Below are 22,179 nucleotides of genomic sequence, written 5' to 3' on the forward strand. Positions count from 1 at the left end.
GAGGGTAATAGCCGTAGAACGAGCAATGTATGCCGCCTGTTCGCCCACTAACCTGTTCAGTCCTGGCTGCCCCATGCGACCGCGACGATAGCGGTGGCGACCACATGTTGAGGCTAAATAGGTTTGCAACAAGAGATACTATATGGTTTGTGTTGTCGAAGTGGGTGACATATGCTTACAGTGCCTGCTGATCTTCTCATTTTGCCAACCATATCATTAGCGAAATTTCTCGTCGATTAAATAATATGTTCCAGCCCATTGTCATACACATATGTAAATACCAATAGTGTGATAGCAGCAATAGCACCAAATGCAGTCGCACATGAAACGATTCTACGTCACACTCGTAAACAAGGGTGAACATTGAATGTCGACGTCACACTACGCGTTTACGATGATCGCGATATGGTACGAAGACCACGAATTTTGATCACTAACATTAGGTTGCATAAAGTGTGTCTTGAGATGAATTTATCCTACCCTCCTCTTTAGGGGCCGAGCGGACGGAAGAGCGAGGCATTGTGAACGATAGTAGGGTATGCGCGACAAATAGTTTTTGAGTCGGCAGGAGTCTAATGGTACCGCTCGCTTAAAATGATTAAGGATCGGTGAGCAACCCCAGCCATTGGAGGGCGTGCGGATATGTGACAGTACCAGTAAAAACAGTATTGAAGAGGATAAAACTGGTACCTATTTAAGAAGTATTTAATGAACAGCGTGCAACAGAATTGCATTTAGCTCTATAAGTTAACGACTGATCAAGCAGGTCTTCTAAAATCGACACAGGCTACATACAATATTATTTTTTGTCGAGGTGATATAGAACAACTGAACTTTGCTGAAGTCCAGGACAGATTAACACAGATAGAAAATCTGTAATTTTAGGTTTACGCCAGCTGGCGTTCTTTATGGTATTAGGCTATGAGCCGATATATTCCAATAGAACGACTAGCGACATCAGCTCGAATTAAAATTCATACAACATGAATAATAACTGTATAAGTGGATGTGCCGTCATAAAACTAACGAAGTGCCGGTAAAAGTGGGCCGGCGAAGCTCACAGTTGATACGGTAATGTCTAGTAACATTAGGGAAAGGGCTACGTTGAACAGTTTATAGTAGAAAATGAATAATCAGTATAGTATGCACACCGCTGTTACGCAATCCAATCGATGATTTTTTTTTTATCACTGGCTCCTTAGTGTTGGTTTTAGTGAAAAAAAACTGATGCTGATGCTCATAACAGTATTGCTACCCAGATTGTTTTTGTGAAAAAAATTCTATTACCGTTTCAGCGGAATACAGTGGAAGTACAGATATCTAGGTTATTTTATATCTGCTCGCCATTTTGGCAAATACGCTACAAAAGCGGACCGTTTAAATCTAGAAACGTACATGCATACTGAATCATTGTCGTTTAAAGTCTGAAATAAGAATGTATAGCAATAGAGGCACAGTGCATAACCTAAAATCCAGCAGAATGTTTTTTGCTCCATCTCGGCCGTAACGTGAGCATTATTTTCTATTTTTGCGCGAATTTTTTTTCAATTATTGCAACTTTTTATCAGCGTTTACGTTACTTAGTATGTTTTCGTATTTTTCTGCATTGCTACTAAGGCAAATTTCTAAAAAAATCTAGAAATTGAGGTTTCGTTAGAGCATGTAATAATATCGACGAGCTGATAATCATCATTTGGTATACCGTTTTGGGGGAAAATGCTTTTAAAATTTTTTTATGCTTAGTTCTCAGTCTACAGAAATCACACCGAAAAACAAGAAAAAAGTTTCTGCACGTTTGGTAGTCACAGTTTAAGCAAAACATTCTCGCTCTTCATCATTTGTTCAACTCTGCGCCTATTTATACGTTGACGTTGGTTTCCACTACATTTATGTGGTCAGGGTGACTTAGCGATTTTGTTCTTGTTAATGCTGTTTAGGAGGCATTGAGCAGAGATGGACATAAATACTGAAGTGATTACGTTGAAAAGGCCATTGGTTATGCTCACTCGTACGAAAGAATGAAAGGAAAAAATACGCGTGTAGCGGTTTCCTTTTGTTTTTTTAACGAGTAGCAGCGTTCAGATAATGTTCCTATCAGTTGTTCGCATTGCGCTTTATTCATTACGCTTCATTCGTTGTCCGTCTCCACGCACTATGGTTCTTAAAAACGAAAGTCTCTCAGTTTTTTTTTCAGCTAGTGGGTCATGTGAACCGCTTAGTTTGCTGGCTAGTACCGCAGCAAAACGGCAGCCATGACAGAAATGTACTAGTGCATAGGGCGATGATGTTGGAGGAATTTGCCCGCGCCTAAAACGCTGGGTGGGCAGAACTTGGGAGGCCATTTAGACCGAGTTCGCTGCTAATCACTGAATCTTTTTTACTGGCCATACTTTCTCTGTAGGTGGCGCCATTCTTCAGACGAGTAACCGAAGACATGACTGCGCTGAAGGCACCACCAATAAAATTACTCTTCGCTTTACGTTAAATCCCTTCAACACGTTCCGCATAAGCAGTCATTATTATATGATTCACCTGATGCCGTATCGCTTTCTTTTTCACGCAGCCATTCAATTACTCGCACGCAGTATGTTTAGCGGTTCGGCATTGGCTTGCCACAAGTATAGGCTTAATAATAAAAAGAAAGAGGATCAACTAAATCAGTTGTCTACCTTTAGTCTACCTCGAAGACCTATTTCCACACTCCATTAGTCTCTACGGCGTTTACCGTCCTGGAAATTTTAGAATTACCGTACGGACAAAGAAATAAACTGAATATTGTAACTAGTAGACATTCTGAAATCCTTGAAGACACATATGAATTAATCATTGTATTGTGAAATAGATAGTGAATAAAGTAATGCTAGTTTGCTCATACTACAGCCTCTACCGTCGGGAACTTAAAATAAAAAATACGAAAAATATATGTAAACTATACAAATGAATTACTAACAGAGTTACACAGGTTAAAATAAAACATTTATTGGCATGATAGAGTATTTCTAAAAGCGGGTTTTTAGAATCGAAACTTGCTAAGACTACTCATGTAGAAATAAAAGAGCTGACGGCAGAAACCTTGTCCACGTCTGTATTAGGGAGATACGATTTCTGTACCAAATACGGGAACATCTATATATTTGTAAAAAAAGTGACCAAAAATATAGTAAGGGCTGTAACAACGAAAATGGAACGCTGGATTTATTCATATATTGTAGATTTATTTTCCAAATTTAAAAAAATATTACATTATCAAGCATGTAAGTTTTTTTTACAAAAATTATAGCAACTTCCTTTAAAAAAAAGTTAAATAAGCCATAGCCCATTAGATTACAAGTGATTCTGAGACCATGAGAGAATTTGAAGTGTCCTACGGGAAAACCTTAGCCTTGCCGATAACAGACGCTCTGTAGGATAAACATCTGTTGGCCAGTGTACATATAGAGCATTTTCGTCAGGGTTCTAAAGCTCTTGCTAATTTTGGCGTTTATTTATACTTTCTTAAAATCTAAATCCGGATGAATTTGGGAATATGAAATTTTATACTCTAATTCCTATTATCTTAAAGCAAGACCTGACCGAGCAGGACTCGAGACAATAATACTAACAATAATAACTAGAAGAAAAGCGTTTTTCTCTAGATTCTGCTGAGAAATCAAAATAAACTGAGTTTCTACAATCATGCTTATCCAAGCGTATTTATTGGGCGGCGCTTTACGCCGTCAAAGCCCTTCGTTGTTTATTTTACATAGTAATTCAAGTACTTTGATTGCTAGCCACTACTAGCCAGTGCGGTTTCGTATAACTACTGCGTGTCACTCCTGGTGCGCCTATATCTTGGCAAAAGGCTATGGTAGGAGTTATACTCGTAGTGGGGTACATGTTCGATGAGTCAAGTGAAATAGTTAGCTCCCACAAGGGACGTAGGGCATGGGGAGATTTCGGTGCAGGTGTTGCAAGTGTAGCAGAAACAAAGTCGTTGCAAGCTTTGCACATTGGTAGCGGCTGTCTGCCTTAGAATTCCATATGGCAGTACCACGCACCAGGAATCGTCGGGATACCTTTTGACAAGCTGAGAAGGTTCCACGTCTGCAGGTGCACTCTGTTGCAGATTGGCTGCATGACTCTATCGGGCAAGTCCTATCGAGGTGAAAACACAACTTGCACAGGCAACACCGGCTGCATAGTCAATAGTGATATGCCAGCAGGTCTGCATTTAGACGTAGCCAGTTTCACATAGCTTCTTCGAGTTCTGCGCATTCTTCGATGGTTCGTTGCCATTCGCTTAACTTCGTGTTACCTTTACCCGTTTAGCTTAGTGGCAGGCGAAAAAAACTAAGCTAACGTACACTGGGTATCCCTTTGTTGCTGTAATAGCCGCATGGCAAGCATTGCGTTTGTGGTCTTAGCAGGGGCTGTGCATTGGCTCATGTACATTGACGTGTCCTTCTACGCTCCGTCTGGCTGTGTATGCTGCGTAGTGTTCGCTGCACTTCTAACAGTTTACCGCGAAAAAAAAATTACGAAGTTTGCGTCTTGTAGGAGCGAGCACGGCATTAAAGGCCAGTTGGTTAACTGGGGAATGCTACTTTGCGTCGCGCGGGTCCGAACTCTGTGCAGCGATATCTCCTCCCCATCGTCCATATTTAGCATCATACATGGTTAGGTACACATGTACGCTCGCACCTATAGAAGCAACTGGCTGCAAACAGACAAGCGCATACACTCGAACCGTCTTCAGCTGGTTATCGTGGGGCGAGCCTGCGATACAGATCGATGAAAGGACTCTGGGGTCTGCAAAAAGGCGAAACACGAGAGGGGCACCGAAACAGCACGAAAGATAGAAACTTGCTACAGACCGTATCTTCGGAGTGAAGCAGCAATAGCACAGCCAATGGTAGCCAACAAGCAGGATCGGGGTGCTAGTGGTGGATGGAGTGGTATAGTTCCCCTTAGCGCCTGTCACTATTTGTATTAATACTACGATTAATAGATAGTGCCAATCCGCTGCCGGAATTGTATGCCAGTGATTGGAACGAAAACTATTGTAGACGCCCTTCAAAGTAGCAGGCGATAGAGCGAAGCCGGCGCCAGGGCTTCGAGAACAACAACACTAATAATAACAACAACAACAGAAGCAGTCGAACCAGTGAATAATAACACGATAACCGAGGACAGGTGGCTTGGACATATTTGCTTCCATCCCATTTCGAAATGAACGGAGCTACGATACATTGCATTCACGAAGTGAGAACGCTTGGCACCTTGCCGCTTTTATCAACGTCAGCTTGATTGCGACCGTTTAGGCTTTTTCCTATTTAGATTCATCTGTCAACATTAGCATAGGTGATTATATTTGGCAACCTTTCACAGTATCGTCGATTTTACTTTACTCGTCGGCAAAAAGTGAAACAAAGCTTGAATTGTGAATGACGTTTTAATGATAAAACGTCATTCACAATTACAGGCGTGCCGCTGCTGGTAGCAGAATGATGTGTTTTTGCTGTATATTATTATTATTATATACTGAGGCGAAACTTTTATATAGATACAAGCAGGGATATGGTACGTAGGAAAGAAGACATTACGACGAGTCCCTTTAAGACGTCGATCCAGTGGAGGTCGAATGTGTTCTGTTAATTGAAAGGCATCGAACTCTTCTCGGGTCGCTACTTAACCAATCGTAACGACAGTATGACTCTAAATTGAGACCATATTGTTCCTTGAAGTGAGATCATCGTGCCTTATTGGCTGGCGATTAATGTCAAAAGAGTGAACCAGAGGCAGCAAAAGGTTGACGTCTCAATATTTTTATGAGCCCTCAGTATATTTCACAACAGTGTTTTCAAAAGCCAAGTTTCATTTCCATCAAATAAAAGTGCGCCAGCGCCTGTCTTTATGTTTATACTCGTCTAAGCGGTATATGCTTATCTAGAATTACAACTAATGGCTACATGTTGTAGCAACATGTATTCAATTAACTGTCATCATTAAACGTTAAACAGGGAAGTTGAGAAATGTTCAGTCTTGCCGAGAGAAAATTTGACATAAATTAGACTAGCCGATAGTTACTGATTCTAAGAGGAGGTGCGCGCTTTCTGTGGAGGCTTAAATATGCTGTTTTAGAAGTTGGTATAGGGCCGAATTTGATAATTGTGCGGTTTACCACAAGGCTGTGGACGATTTCGTTGAGTCTTGTCTCGTCATGGTGATATACAACGTTCTTTTGGTGTTATTTGCATTAATGTTATTCATGTAACGAATAACTAGTGTATTTGCTAACGTTGTTTATGCTAATAATTCGCAAAGCTATTATTCAATCCTAAAGCTAATTATACCTGCTAATTTAGTTTCTATGTAGAGAGTCAGACAATTTCATTTATCACGCTTACGGGAGCTTTACAATATTTCGTAATAAAATAAGAATGGGGCATGCAACATACGTGAGTGTTAGAATTATTAGTGTCTGCGTTTGTTATGTTATGTTAAGGCATGGATATTTTGGAAATTCTGCTGTATAGGATCAGGACAGTATGGTTCACCACATCTTCGAAGAAAGGGAAGTTCGCTTTAACCTGTAAAATTTACCTGTTCTTAAGGTGTACACGGATCTGAAATTTGACATAATTTGCGAACTGTAATGAGCAATACATGAATGAGTTAATTTTTTTTTTATAACAACTAGTTAATTTCGCATTTTATCGAGTGTTTTTTTTTTTGAACTATAGTTAAGCCAAATAACCGCAGCTTGTTCTACCACAGCTTGGTCTGCCGCAGACTTGCATTTTCTTAAACAAACTGAAAGCAGATTGCGTTTTGTAAAAGTTACCGCATTAGGTCGGCCTACGTGATTGCTCTAGGGGGTATGCGGGCCAGGGTGACGCGATGCTATATAGGATTGCATCATGTAAAGTAAGGACAATGCTGTCAATTGTATATTCGATAGGCAGATTTAATGAACCTTTGTCTCATATCGTTGTCAACCTAGTATTTATCTTCGTATGCATACATATATCAATGTTAACGAAGATTTTATATTTTTGCCCATAATGCCACGTGTTGTTATCAATAACGCACCATAGATGGTTGCTTTTAAAAGAAATTGCCATAACAGACTTCGTATAGCTCATCATTTACGCTAAACAGTATCGATGACCTCATTGAATGTAATCAAAGTATACAGATAGAAATGGTTATGGATCATAACAGACGCTGGATTATTTTTTGCATCATAAGCATACATAGGCAAGAAAGTTGCACAAATTTTAGTACGTTCACATTGGCTTTGGAAAACGGGGCGCGCACACAGAGTTCCCTACTCACTTTTCTGACAAAATGTATTCTGAGTATGGCGGTATTCACCTCATTTAAAACCCAGCCACTCATAATACTACGTATTATGAAGTTTTATTACGTAAAACTTCATGTGAATCTTTTAACTAGCTGTTAGATAGTTTAACAGTTAGTGATTACGACGTATCGTTTTCTTTAGCCATAATCTTAACCCTTTCTGGAAAGACAAGCATTTTCTCTCTGGCTTTGTTCATTATATATTGGTTCAAGAAATGGTCGCTGTTCAGTATAATAGATGATTCTATAAGTAGGAATAGTTAACAGGGACCTTACTGACGATACGTTTGTTATAACATGTGTTGTTAAGGGATAAACAGTATTGATGTGTAGATATTAGAACTTCAAAGAGACCTATTAAAAGATTCGATCGCAGTTGACATAAGATGGAAAACGAATTCATATCGGGTAACCTGCGCCGTGTGTAAAACAACGAAGTTGTCGAACAAAACTGATTGTAAATGCCCGCGAGTAGAAATCCAACTTACGTTAAAGAATTCGAGACATCTCTGATTGACGAAAAAGCGAGCAAACTATATTCTCATAAAATATACAAAATAGAATCTATCTGATGGATTTTGATGCATTAAATGAACGCACATAAAGATACTTGGCTGTATGTTCTACTCATAAGAAAACTATATCTCAGTTAAGCTGGACTCAGTTTTTGCAGCGGGGCGCTGTGGGTCCCGATGCTAAAATGGTTTTAAATCGGGGTAACGAATTTGGAATAGAAATGATTATGTAAATCAAAGGTAGATTTCGGACTGGGCTCAAAGCGAGGTGTGACCTCGGATATACGTACCTACAAGCGGTCGATAATTTGTACTTCCACTAACCTTAAGATTGTTTTTCTTTGAATCAATGGTTCTGCTATTTCGTTGGAGCTCAGAAACACACTTGGGATTGCAGTATCATAAATCCGTCGTCGACCGTGGGCGTTGTTCGTTATGTAGATTGTCTAGTGTACCATCTGCTCGTCAATTTAATAGAGCTAGTAAATTTAGGTTTTGGAATTTGTAGCGGGTACTGTATCAAAAACTGAGCAACTGTAAAGCAAAACGCAATAAACAGACGACATAGGACCGTGTGTGTGAATAATAGCAACAGAAACGAGAAAGTTTTAGATGAGTCAACCAAAATTCGACGAATTTATATAGAGCATACGTCCAAATATATACTACAAGTACGCGTATTGTTCTTTGTTATATTGAAACGTGCTTCGTAGTTCTATGCGCCTTTTCACGTCGCAAATGGCTCTTATTTAATTATTCTTTGTTTCATCGATGACAAACAAACAGTCAAAATGCAGCTTAAAAAACGATGTTTTCGTTTTGCTTACCGACAACCGGCTCGCTTTCGACCGTTATGGACCAATTTGGAGACTGGCGTTGCCCGGAAAATGCTTGCAGTCACGGTGCTAACCAACCATCCCTTCAGAAAAAGCTCGTAAAATGTGCGTCTCGCTCTCGATCGTTGCAATGAGCAAATTTCATGCGGCCAGCACGTGTTTCTGAACAAGGCCGTGGAACGGAGCACTCCGGTGGAGATGAGCAACGACTGTATCGGGCAACGGTCGCCGCTCGCTGCTCGTTTGACAATTACCGCAGTCAAGGGCAGTAGCACAAGCGACAGCACTCCTTAAAGCAGTCGCTGTAGCTCATTCTTGTACAAGTATCATTTTGAAATTGAAAACATACTATCGATCGCGTTAGTCAGCGTTTCTTTCGCAGTAAGAGCATGTCTATTAGTGATTCTGAAGAACAAAAGCACAACCAGAAATCGCAGACCACTTTAGTCGTTTTGCAAATGCATTGTAAAGATGCCGTTGATGATGGGAACGGCAATAATGGAAGGTGAACTGTTTTATTCGTCGTCTTGATATCGGATACTATCGATTCAAGTAGCTATACGTTTGGTAGCTGATCGTGAGGAAATGTCGGATTACTTGCCCACACCATGTCACTGGCATTTCCTATATCGATTTGTTGCCTACCGCATCAACGGGCCTAAATTGAGGAAAGTACTTAAAGGCCTAGAACCGAAAATTACGAAATTTATACACCTGATATTTTCATTGATCGCGGACATAGTGTAAGTTATAATTACAAGGTGATACAATGAAGCTTTAGAAGTTTAAGCAGCTTCAGAAAGACTGGAGAGTTTTCAGATTATTATCTTTAGATAGAGCCGACAATCGAATATTTCGAGTGGTGGGTGACTTGAGCAGCTATGTCACGACAAAAGCTTAAGCAACGTCAGCAAAAAGGGGATTACGAGGAAGCCAATGAGCGGCGGTGTTTCTTCGAATATCACCAGGCAGCATCCTTTCAAGCAACGTTGACGTTTTTTTTTATGATAAAATATTGTTTGCTAGTTTAAAAATAGGCATGCGGCGCACACAAATGTTTCGATCGTTTCATTGTAGAAGTACCTGTATCGGTATATTTTCTGGGATCCCCCTAATAAGAGTACATGCGGTCAATTGCGTTAACCCGTTGCAGTTCACGCTAACACCATGCGTTTCGAAAATGTAGAGTTTTTTGAGCTATATAAATATCACGCTTACACAAAGCGTGCTTGCTAGGTGTGATCATTTACATAAAAATCGATCCGGGACGGCGTGAAACGCAAGATAAATATTTCATGTTCGCTTATAACGATTGAAGCTGATAGCTTTATTGAAACGTTGCCCATATCAAAGAATTTCACTTATTATAACATTTGTAGGAAAGCCTCTAGGCTTTTACAAAAATCTCATGACAGGTACCATCGAGTTCTCGATTGTTTTTGAGGAGCTTTGTGTACAAGCGTTAATGTACTCATTATACTTTGTCAAGTTCTTTCTCGATGACAGATGTTGCAAAAGAGTTACCGCCAAAGGCGTTAGCCCTTTCACATGTAATCGGGCTATCCATTTTGATTTACAAGCACACTATCTATACTATCTGGATATGGCGCATCAAGCCAGGTTTAGCGTTAGGCACGATGAAGCTTGCCTTGAATTTTATAGATCGGTGGTATCATAATGACTATTTTAGGTATTTGGGCGACGAATACATTCGTAATAATTTTGTACCGATGGCTTAATTGCAATACAGGTTTCAGCGATGCTACTTATTCCTCCTTATTCTGAGCATCGTATATTTACATCAGTATACGTTTTTCTAAATTTGATTGTGTCCATGAAACTCGTTAGCTGTTTTCTGATTATGCTGACAACAACTGTAGTCACAATCCCGTTGATATATTTTGATCATTCGGAAGGTGTGCTGGAAAAGTGTTAGCGTGTATATGCTCGCGATTCGCTAAGCACCGCCAGTCGGTAACGATCCGTACTGGTATTTAAAATCACGGTTGGAAAGCTCAACCTGTCGGCCGGTTCAGCGAAGCTGGGCGGTTGCCGAACTCCGAGACTATTTGTAATTTCTATACCATCGGCAGTAGCTGCGTATGCCCAGTTGTAATCTGCTACTATTATATCTAGAGCATTGGCACGCGTGTTCCGACTGCTTTTCCATGCGCATTAACCGTTCTGCATCGATGTGCTTATTAGAGTAAGGGCCACGAGGTTTTTTGCACATAAAAGAGCGGCACCTGAGTTTCTTTGCGTACCGGTTACGGGGCATGGCACACTTTCCATCTAACCCAAACGTCGGTAATGGTTATGGCTAAGGGATTTATGGTGGTAAGGATGCTGCTTCCTCAAATTCCGCTTTGAAGTGACGTTCACCACAGTACTATATTTATCTCGAAAACCGATCTGTTTTCACAGGCGGGAGAGAAAGAAGGGAAGCGTGGGGTCTGTTGGCGCTTTCTGGCCGCAACCAGTCTCTTGCTTCTCGATTGGCAGATGTCCTTAGTGGGGCCTGGTACCTTTTGGATTTGTCCCAGCATCCAAACCCAGCACACAGTGCCTCTCACCCCTCTCCTGCGCATCTTGGTCAAGAAGCAGCAACGGCAACAATCTCAGAATCAGTGCCATTTTAACGGCTTTTTTTTAATTTTAGGTGGATAGCATAGAGCCTAACGTCGAATAGACACCTTTTATACAACATCAAAGCGCGGGTCCCTCGGTGATTACTTGGTAAAACCAGTGACTGAGGTGTGATGGAGGTTTATGATGTTCTTTATATCGGGATCTGCAAATTTTAGCATTTCGGTTTTCGCCGATTAATCATAAATAGAAATTTCATAGTGGAAATAGGAATATCCGCAGGCCGAGAAATCATTCGTAATGCATATTCGGCCTCAACTTGATTATCAAATAAAACTTAGCATTTCTATTGTCTAGGATTTAGTCTAATAAGCCTATTACTTACAACCAGGTTCAGTTCAGAATAAACAGACTGATGTTATGCTGCCTGAGCGATTCCTTTGAGTTAAGTATAAGTTTAACATCTACCCGTGCCCCTCCCCGTAATAGCTTAGTCGGTAACGTATTTATCATTACATGTTATAATTTAAGTTTGAACCTGGTCATAGACAGATTTCGTTTGGTTCCACGAGCCGCCGTCCGATGGATGCCTAACGGCGATGCCGGACGTAAAATTCGAAACATAAAAGAAGTCTACTACATGCTCGAAAATGCAGCAGGCCTTTTTTAGACGTTCTCTCTTCATACCTGTAATCGTACTAAGAAACGATAGATTCAAAATATTACTTTGACAAAACTTTTTATAGGTTCTACTGCATCGGAAAATACGAAGGAAAACGCAATGAAAAATGTTTAGTTGCCTGTGACTAATGTGGTCGCGTCCGCATGTGCTCCTTGGCCTATGTGCATGTTTAGGGGATCCCACTAAGCCTTCCGAAACGTCTTAGGCACCAACCGAGCCATCTTTGTCCCGTGCACTCGAGACATCCGGTATTTGCAGGGAGTTATAAGCAAACGGTCTTTCCCCCGAAGAACGTCTTAATCGATATCGCGAGAGCACTTACGCACATAATTTTGGGTTAGAAGAGCGAACGCTAATGCTGAGACTTACGTCCCGTTGATTATGCGCAATTAACAGAGGAACACGTACTCGGATGATCTCGGGCGCACCTTAGACGACGAAATGGTGGAAGTCATGTCAGCCCGCGCGCAACTTCAACCAAACTGACAACAAACACAGGTGTTCCATTGAATTGATAAAGAATAATAGCAACAAACGATGAATCTTCGTTTGCACCCCTACCCCAAAACAGTCGCATTTCTAGTCTTCATCATCGCGACCAAAAAAATCGCGGCTAAGCAGTGTAAACGTCTGCTCGAGGTGCAAGGAGCGTATGCAAGGAAATGCTTCTGTGTTGTTCGAAGTGCAATGGAATAATAGAGGTCCCTTGTAAGACTAGCAACGAAGCCGATTCGACAACCGACCAAGAAGGCAAGTGGCATTCTAGGGGTACGCTCAATGTTAATATTAGGCTGATCGTCAAAAAACAGTTTACGAAATGTTTGGATATGTGTGCTCTGGAGAATGAACAACTGGCTACTGTGACGCTCCTACGTTATAGAGTAGTGGTGCACGAAGAGCAGATATCGAACTTAAAAACGATAAAAAACATAGGGACCGGTGACGGGAATAACAGTAAAACGCAAAATATTTCTGAAAACCGACAGCGTTGTGCAGCCTCTCGGCCCCGCCCTGAGAACGATTCTTCTTGGGAAGAAGTCAACAGTTAACCGTGCGGCGTCGAAAACGGACATCGATAGTGTCATGCGTGAAGCGGAGAAGCATATTAACAGCACCGACGGGCCGGTTGCGGCGTTTTTACAGGCTGGTTCCCATGCACGCATAGAGTTTGAAAAGAACAAATAGTTATTCAGAAACATCGCGTCCTGGATCAGAAGTGTATTCAGATATGTGCTCTTCTTTTTCCTCTTATACCCAGATAGCGAAAAACGATATTATCGCGAAAAAAGGAAGTCAATAAAAGGTGCCATTTTAAGCTTTTTCACTTTCTATATTATAGCGCTCGGTCGTCGAAGGTAATGTGGCCAGAAAGATTGCCTAGAAAATTGCTAGAAGGATAATGCCTTTTCGAGCCATGAGAATCCTATCAAAAGAGAGAAACAGAGGCTAGAAGATGTTCATGCAAGGTACATAGATCGCAAAAAAAACATGAGGAAACCTGAACAGCAAATCCAGCCAGTTCAACCAGACTCTCGGAGCCGAACGTTCCAGTAGCTTCAAAAAAACGCCAGAAGAATCTCTCGTTGATGAACCACCTCGGTAAGCTAGGAAAAGACAGCCAAGCCGAGCAGGCGGACTACGGTTTTTTACCTTCTTCCCAATGGTCGAGAACTTTGTAACGCAAGTCCTAGCAGCGCTGAAACTGACGACTGAAACGCTGGTCCTTATACGCCAAACTGTGAGTCACCGCAGCCGCTGCCAAGGTCAATCATCGAGCTTAGAGGGAGGCCGAATCTTAAGGAAACGCTAATGATTATACAGTGGAACTGTAAGGGGCTGTTGTTTATGTTATTACTATTATAACTATGATGTTTCTTACCTTGGAAGCCCTTAACAGTATACACATGCTTATGATAGCAGACTTGGGCAGTTAGGTTTTTGAACTCACCGCGTTTCTATTTTGTGCATAGCCCGCTAATGAAGAGAAACAGATTAGGCCGCTATAGTGGAGGCATCTCCGTTTTCTACAATAATATATAATAGCAACTAAGTCCCGTAATAACCTATGTTCGGTCGGTCGATTCGGAACGTATGCACTGGTGTGGAAGTTCGTCAGTAGACTGGAAGCACTCTTTTTTCTTTTTGCCTCTGTTTCTGCTCTCGTCATTGATTTCAATGCCCACCTCAACCAGTTGAAATCAAGGCGCATTATGACCCTTTTAGACATGCTTGTAAACTTTGGTTGTTGGATAGTCAATTCTGTTTCGAGACCGTATCTCCTAGGACATGCAGGAATTTCTGTATCATCAATATATTTACGACTAAAGTAACTACGGGTAGGGTGAAGTCTCGGGGTGAGAATCATTTGTTGTTAGAGTGCGCAGGCATTCGTACTCACAAACCAATGGCAACAGATTTCACTGATCAAGCCGCACGAGCTCGGGCTGTCAAATGCTAGGCTTCATCACGACATCTGGATGCAAACAAGCTCCCGGCAGGCACCCACGAAGTTCTTCCTGTCGCTGAAGTGAAAAATGCAGAAACTTATACGCATTTTCTCGTTGAAATTCCCTAGTCTGTAGTACAACCGTTCCGTCTCTCTCGAAGCATAGGGCGTTGTTTAATTACAACTGCAGCCTTGCCCGGAGGGCATAAAAGACCTTCAAGTCGAAGCCTAAGTTCTGCCTTTTAACTTCGTTTTTAGACGAAAGATGTGTGCATTACAAAAGTAACAGTATTTTGAACGGTTGGAGACTTATTTGACCACCGATGTGGAATGTCAATTACACAAGTGGTTGACGCACCCGGAAATTCGGCAGCTTATCCATTAGCTCCTCGTCCCTTATAAGCTACTTCTTGAAGATGTTTGTATCAAGAGATATGATAAAATGCGCGGTGGCCTTTTTTGCCGCAGCGTGGTGGCGAAGAGGGTGTTTCAATATGATTCAATATCCTTCAACAAGACTTCATGGTGCGGAAACTAATGCAAGGCCTTGGCAGCCTACGCAACAAAAAAGTCAGCGGTTTAGATAGGGCATGCAACGCATATTTCAAATGCGCTGTCATTCTGGCCCCCTGCTGGACGGCACTATGTAGTAAATGCTTACATACCGGTGCACTGTCAGCTCAGTGGAGAAGTGTCATCCTATTAGTGACTCCAAAAAAAGGGCGATTCTACTGCCGTCATGATGATGGAGAATAGCAAAGAAGTGTTTTTCCGGCCTGCTGATTAAAAGACCACACAGCTAACTAGAAGGCATACATGCGATACAAGCAAAGTAACTTGGGTTTCGTGGAGAATGTTCCAACGAAACGGCGCGCAGGATCATGGTGTTGGACGTCAAGAAAGCACCAGTCACGCCGCGCAGTGTGCTTTACGCGGCGTTCGTCGACTTTAAGGTAGCTTTTGATTTGGCATCCAGGAACAAGCTTGTGCTCACGCTGACCAAGATGGGTGCCCCTATGACTGAACGAAACTTCTTGCTGTGATTCTACAAGAAAAAAGTCACTATCAACGATGAAACAGCTGAACTCTCACCGCTCACACAGACAACCGACCTGGCTCAGGGAAGTAACCTAGGCCCACTTCTAATCTCTATTTTACTGAAAAGCCTCACTGATCAACTACGAGAACCGACAAAATCGGTCGAAGGCATTTCGTATGCAGATTTTAGTAATATAGGAGTTGAAGAAGTTCCAAGCTCCATGTGGCTCCATGCGGCAGTTACAAATTCGGGCTGACCGTAAATCTGATTAAAATGGAAGCAGTGAAATTCAATAGAGCAAGGTAGACAGCAGCCATTTACACCTTGTAACTCGTCAGGTTGCCTCACCCTATGTAAACCAAAAACCGTGCTTGGAGTTGCTCTTACCCACGAACTGCAGGAGTTTTGCTGTGTACGTCATCGAAGGATGCAGGGAAGCAATGTTGGCCGCATGGGCGATCAGATGGCTTCATGGCTTGTCTCTCGCAACCGCTCTCGACTTGTTCAATCTTAAAGTAGCTTCGATCACGACGTATCGACTAAGCGAAGATCTTACATTGAAGAACTTCAAACAACTAAATCATGTTAAAAGCTTCGTCCTCGAAAGAGAATTGGGATTACATATAGGGACTCGAAATCGCCTTGCATGTCTCCTCATTGATTCGCCGCTACTCTTCGAAAATTTACATTGTTAAAAACTGAAGTTCGTGGGGACCTCGTATGCGATAAGAAATAACGAACAGAAAGGGACGAATTTGCTAAACAAACACTTCGTTATTCACTTTGCCGTTACATCATGGACTTTGCAGTACTACTAAATTTCCACGATACATGTAAGTGCTCCTGATGTGGGGTAGATATCATTATGGTAGGACACCTGGCAAATTTTTCAAACTAGTTTTATAGGCTCAACCTAATTTTTATAATGCAGACTCTTTATAAATAAATATAAAATAAAATATAAAAATAAAAAAAAATAAGTCTGATACTGGCATATTGTGGTGTTGAGTTGTATTTACAAAATTTTGTATGTTGCTTTTGATTACTACAGAAATTAATAAAAAAAAAGTTTCCTTGATAAATAAATGCGAGAGATAAAAAAACTCCACTATTTTATCCAACTAAATTAGTAAAAAATTTGCTTGCGTAATGTGCAAATATTTGCCCTTAGCGCTGTTAGAACGACATATGTTAAAGAAGCAAAACAATGCGTTGACTTTGTTCTGCTTCGTCTTTAATTTCGATCCAACCGGCTTAAAAGACAGCCCCTCTCACGCATTCTCTATTTGAAAAATCCAACCTTTTTGACAGCCTTCATAGTCACTATATGTTATATATATCGATGTGACTCCGCAGCGGTATACCCTCTTTCAAAAGCAAAGGCGGTAAGCGGTAGGCCGAAAAGACGTCGGTAGAAAAAGAAATCTCGCAATTTAGTAGTTTATTTTATCATCAACAAACTACTGGATGTGCTAATTTACTTTGGCGAGGGCGGTCGGCAAATGTTGTTTTAGGGTACGCTAATATTACCTGGTAGTCATTTGTCCTGCGCAGCGTAAAAGTTGGCCAGTGATAATTATGCGATTCGCGGTCTCGCGATCGAGTTTTCAAAATTTGATAACGAAAGAAAATAAGACAGGGCTTTTCTCATTTTAAAAATAAAGCAATATCAACCCTGCATTGATGCATAACATTTTTGGAGGCGATTTGGTGGTTTGTCTGCAGACGTACTTCTGAGTTTATAAAATGACAAAGCTTATATTAATTGAAAGGCAACAATTACGTATGCTTTTCGATTACAGGTTGAAGCTTTCATTACAGATGGCGAGGATATCACGTACCTCATAAGTATTTTGTGTAACGCTATGTTTACTTACGAGTCCTATACTACCAAAACGTGGATGGATAACATAACTTATCTACATAAGCCTTTAGATATTCGTACAGTACATGCATACTTGATAACCTAAATCTTACTTACGCTTTGTTTACAGGCGCTGGCGAGTCGGGTAAAAGCACAATAGTAAAGCAAATGAAGTAAGTACTATGTTAGCCCACAGGCTAACATTTATTGATCATAAACAATGAATATTTTGTACCACGATCTATGCACTACTATGTATCTTACGATGATAAAGGTCCTGTAATCGATAATAAACATAATAATAGTAATAAAGAAAGACTAGTTAAACAGCATATCTCTTCGCTCAATGGGACGTATTTTCTTCTCATTTACAAACGTTTCTTCTTAGTGCGTTAGGAGAGTTCCTCATATTCAAGCTATCTTAAAGCTCTTTATCCAAGATTCATCTATCAGTAAGTGTTACAATTTACAGCCTGCAAAGATCGTAAGGACGGTGCTAGGTGTAGGTGATGATGCCGATGACTAGCTGGGTAGTCAATGAGGCTCTTAGCTCCCACGCTAAATAGAAGAACCTAACGTCAATCGTTTGTTGTTGACCGTTGCTGCTAGTCAGGGCTTGGTCGTCGCTTCCTGATTGATACCAATTGATGGATGGCTAATCGTTCGTGTTGCCTCATGGCTCAAGCCAAGCCGCAAGAGATTTCGTGTTAAGCCCTCCCGTATGGAAACACTTCACACCAACTAGCCACAACCGCTAGCTGATTCGGTGGCTGGGCGTCAAAGCCGCGCTCGGCATGAGCTGCATGTTTGGTTAGTGATTGATATCGAAAAGCGACTATAGCCGTTTCGGAGGAAAGCAAGCGTGTGGGGTAACCGGATAAAGGGAGGATGAGACACTATGGTTTCGGCCGTTGAATATGTTCTGTTTGACAGACTTGATCATGCAGCCGACGGCGGCGTAATGCGTACGAGCATACACAACCATCATTATTTTTCTCGCTGTTTGTTAGTTAGCCCACTCGTATTCGTGTGGGCGATGAGTAAATTCACCTAGCGCCTATCTGCTATTTGCACGACTCTACTATAACATCGCTTATAGATGAGCGATAACGGGCGCCTCCGTTAAGCTTGGCCATTTGGTAGTGAGTTTTACCGGTAGTAGTACGAGGACGATGTAAGCTGTACAAAACTTGAGGTTTATGTTTGAAAGCTTCAATGTGGATATTTGGGAGTGGTCGGATAGAATAAAAAGGATGCAAAACAAATAAATTCGATTCTGTCTTTTGCAGAAGGGGAATCCTTTACAGTGGAAGTTTTCGATGAAGAGAGCAATAATGATTCGCAGTTCTTCAATATTAGTGATATGTTGTAATAGTTTCGATTGATAAGCGATTTCTTCGGAGGCGACACAATGGAATCTAAAGCAACAGATTGACGATAGCTCCAGTGGGAGCATGATCTTAGCTGAAGTCTTTGTGGAACTTCAAAGACCTATACGTACCTTAGCAGGTATAGGTTTAGCAAAATGTTTCGACTTCATTTCTTCAACTAAATGCGATCAAATTTCTTATACAACCAAAAAACATCTTTCTCTTACATGTTTCGGTGCGCTTTAATGGTCCATTGCTGAGAGGAGACTTCTAACATCGTCTCGTTTGTAGCCTAATTGGTTATGATTGGCAGAAGCAAACTATTTTTATCCATGCTAATGTACCTAGTCCGAAGATCAGTGTAGTTTACTGACTGACTGACTTTATCAGGAATATCACTTCCAATTGCTCAAGGGTGGAAGAGTCGAAGTGGTGGTCAAACCTTAGCCTCTACGAAGACAATCGTGCGCCTCTGTTAAAATCTTACCAAGCTGATAGCTGGTATCTTGTCGAAATCTGCTGTTGCACTTAGTTGTCTGAATACAAGCTTGTTCCTAATAATCGGATGCACACAGCTGTGAAAAATCATTATTCATTCAATGCAGTTGAAATTCTACTGCTTGGAGTTGATCACGAGAGAATGAGTACTGTCGCCGTGCAGTTTTTCATCCTTCAGATGAAATTTACCCGTTGTCTTTGCCTGTAACAACTTACTTCAAATGGAGTCCGGCACAGATTCGCCTTCATTACTTCTATAGATACACCTTTTTTGTACGAAGGGATCAGTGAAGCGCACGACGGGGTGTACTGTATGCAGCTAATCAAAGTAAGGTAAATGCACAGTAGAACGAAGCCTCGTTATTGATAAAGACGGTCACTCCTAGCACTTATTAATTGCAGTAGTTTGCTGTGTAAAGGTCTTACATATGGAAAAAAATTCTACATTAGAGGTTTTTGTTCGCAGCAGTAGCAGTTATGCCGTCGCAACAGTTATTAAATACGGACACCTATGTTGAAATCGTTTCGACTTTTCTTGCTAAGAATTACTTGGCCTTTAGTTGCACTCAGTCATGCTTCAGAAGCTTGCCAATTGGCAAAGCCAATAGTATAACTTCATTGATTTTCCCTAAGTCCAAGATTGTGGATGCAGCCAGTTTATCCAAAGACACGCTAACAGCAGCTGTACAGTTCTGGACGTCCCAAGAATAACGCTCTAATGGTCTCAACTAGCTACAACCCGCGCCGTCGCATCAGTGAATACCTCCACGCATCCGTTCAGTAACAACCGCTTATTCAGCAGAATCCTAAATCTGGTGAAATTTTCTCGATCGCGAGACAGCGAGCGAATTGGATCCAGTGCTGAGCCGTAGAAAGAGACGATAGAGTTCAAAAAGATGAAACGCCTGATTGCCGGCGCTGCTATCCGATTTCGCAACAACGGTATCAGGCATATGCGGAGTCCTCGGATAGAAGCCTAGTGGAGAGGCCTTGGGAAAAGCACGCGAGCGAGAAGTCCACCTGTACAGGGAAAACACAAATCTCGAACAGGGTGACTCAGTGTATGGCTGCTTATGGCGACTCTTAGTTGAATGCGAGAGGTCGAACACTATTATCTACATGGGTCGTTTGTTTGAACCTCATTCGAGGGTTAAAAAGGCTTAGGAGGGTTACTACGTCAGTGAAGAACATTGTGCCCTTCTGACTGATTTCAACATTGGTCGAATTTGTCCTGTGCACCATAACTAATTTATGCAGGCACTGAAAATGTATTAGATATAATGTGCACTTGAAAGGGTATAGGTGAAATGTTGGAAAATAAACATTTCTTTTCGGATAATAGCCTTAATATAATAAATGAGATTAGCATTCTGTTCTAAGATTTTCCCTATCTCATAAGCCAGGCCTGGATACTTAATAATACACTTCAATTCCTTTAATGATATCGGGAATTAAAGCCATAGTGACGTCCGTGCTATCAATAAAATATTATTTATCACTTTTTTCTTTCTGGTAGTTGTTCAGAACTCCGACTTATGCTGCTCATTTCCGCGGGCCGTCGGGGCTTTTCGGTTTAGTTCACTTCTGATCAACTATAAATTACAGTTAGTCATTAAAACCGTTAATGATAATAACGAATAAATCACCCAGTCAAAATATCTTCTGACTTAGATGAGAAAATGGCTTTGAAACGCTGTTAAATTCTCATGCTATGGACATATTTGAAGGCATCCTCTCTTCGAAGGCAACAGTTAAACGGTTTTATAATATCATTGCATAATAACAAACAGATTCGCGCAGAAACAAGAAAGAGTACAACAGTATTTGCTAGAGCGAACATATCGTTCCGTCTCTGTTCGGTACCGCCGTTCTGATCGAGTTGGCGCGTCATCAACATCGTCGAAAAACGAAAATCTTTTACGAATATTCACACTACGTTGCTGCCGACGGCCGCCGCTGCAACGGCGCTAAATAGCCACGAGCTCCGTAGTTGTAACAGTGATAAGGATGACTATTTCAACATAATGGTGGCGGCAGTCATGACTCTAAAAATGATGTAGTTTGTGACGATTTCGATCTATTATTAGTTGTTGTAATAGAGCAGGTGGTGGCAGCTGTATTGTGACAAGGTTAGATATAGAAGAATATCGAATTAAGTATTCGAAGCATTACTTCGAACCACCGCCGTAGGCGCTGACCTACTAGAAACTGACGGTTGCGACCTCTACTGACCTGATTGAGCAAAGGGGTTTACGATACGTTACAAAATCGATGAGCGAGATCAGACAAATCGATACCACCGACGGTAAGGTGGAAAAAAAAAGGTCACTTTAAATGGAAGATTATTGCTATCATTATTGTAGCGTTTTGGTACCGTCATATTTATCACTGTTGCTGTTTCTTCGGAGCAAACAAAATATACGTGCGCATCAGAAGGCTTTTCTGATCGACTATCCGTCACAAGTGAAAGATTACAATCCTCTTGGGGAGTACATCGCGATGATAGTTAGTACAACTGGACTATTTTTGATGGTGATAATGGTCTCTGGGGTTAGATCGTCGTCTGCCTCAGTTGTATCGGGCTGTCGGTGTTCTTCTTGCTGTTGCCGTTAAGCTCCGTTCTCGCGGACAACTATTAGTTCCACCATTGGTTGAAATAATAAGACGAATGCAGTACCGATGCTTACCTTCAGTTTGCGTCACGTTATAGAAGTTCGAAATAGGAAGTATCAGGCTATACGTAAGATAATTTAGCTGCCTGTAGACCAGTCAGTAATACCACATTTGAAATAATAAGGAAACCTGAGGCGATAAAGCATCTCTGAGATCATATGGATGCAAGCAATACTATAAGTATAAATAGATCTCAATCAGATCAGAGCGATCGATAGGTGATACTCGACAGTCTATCATCAGTGTAATAGTACTATAGTCGGTATTATTATTAGCTTTTTGCGTAAATGTACAATGGATCATATTATTACGTTCAAGTGGCGGGC

At 41.3% G+C, this 22,179-nt stretch overlaps 1 protein-coding gene across 3 annotated transcripts in view; it reads left to right on the forward strand.

Moving 5' to 3' along the window:
* The window catches only part of Galphai (G protein alpha i subunit), a 38,459-nt gene that overhangs the window by 4,658 nt on the left and 11,622 nt on the right, over positions 1–22,179 (forward strand). For all 3 annotated transcript variants that reach the window (XR_002672522.2, XR_002672521.2, XM_022800435.2), the window contains exon 2: positions 17,443–17,485. Coding sequence is in view for 1 of the 3 variants with exons in the window: in XM_022800435.2 (XP_022656170.1) it covers positions 17,443–17,485 (43 nt within the window). In the remaining 2 variants the exon portion in view is untranslated. The remainder of the gene's footprint in view (positions 1–17,442; positions 17,486–22,179) is intronic.

Source organism: Varroa destructor, unplaced genomic scaffold (genome assembly GCF_002443255.2).
Source record: "Varroa destructor unplaced genomic scaffold, Vdes_3.0 BEIS01000003.1, whole genome shotgun sequence".
NCBI classification, from domain to species: Eukaryota; Metazoa; Arthropoda; class Arachnida; order Mesostigmata; family Varroidae; genus Varroa; species Varroa destructor.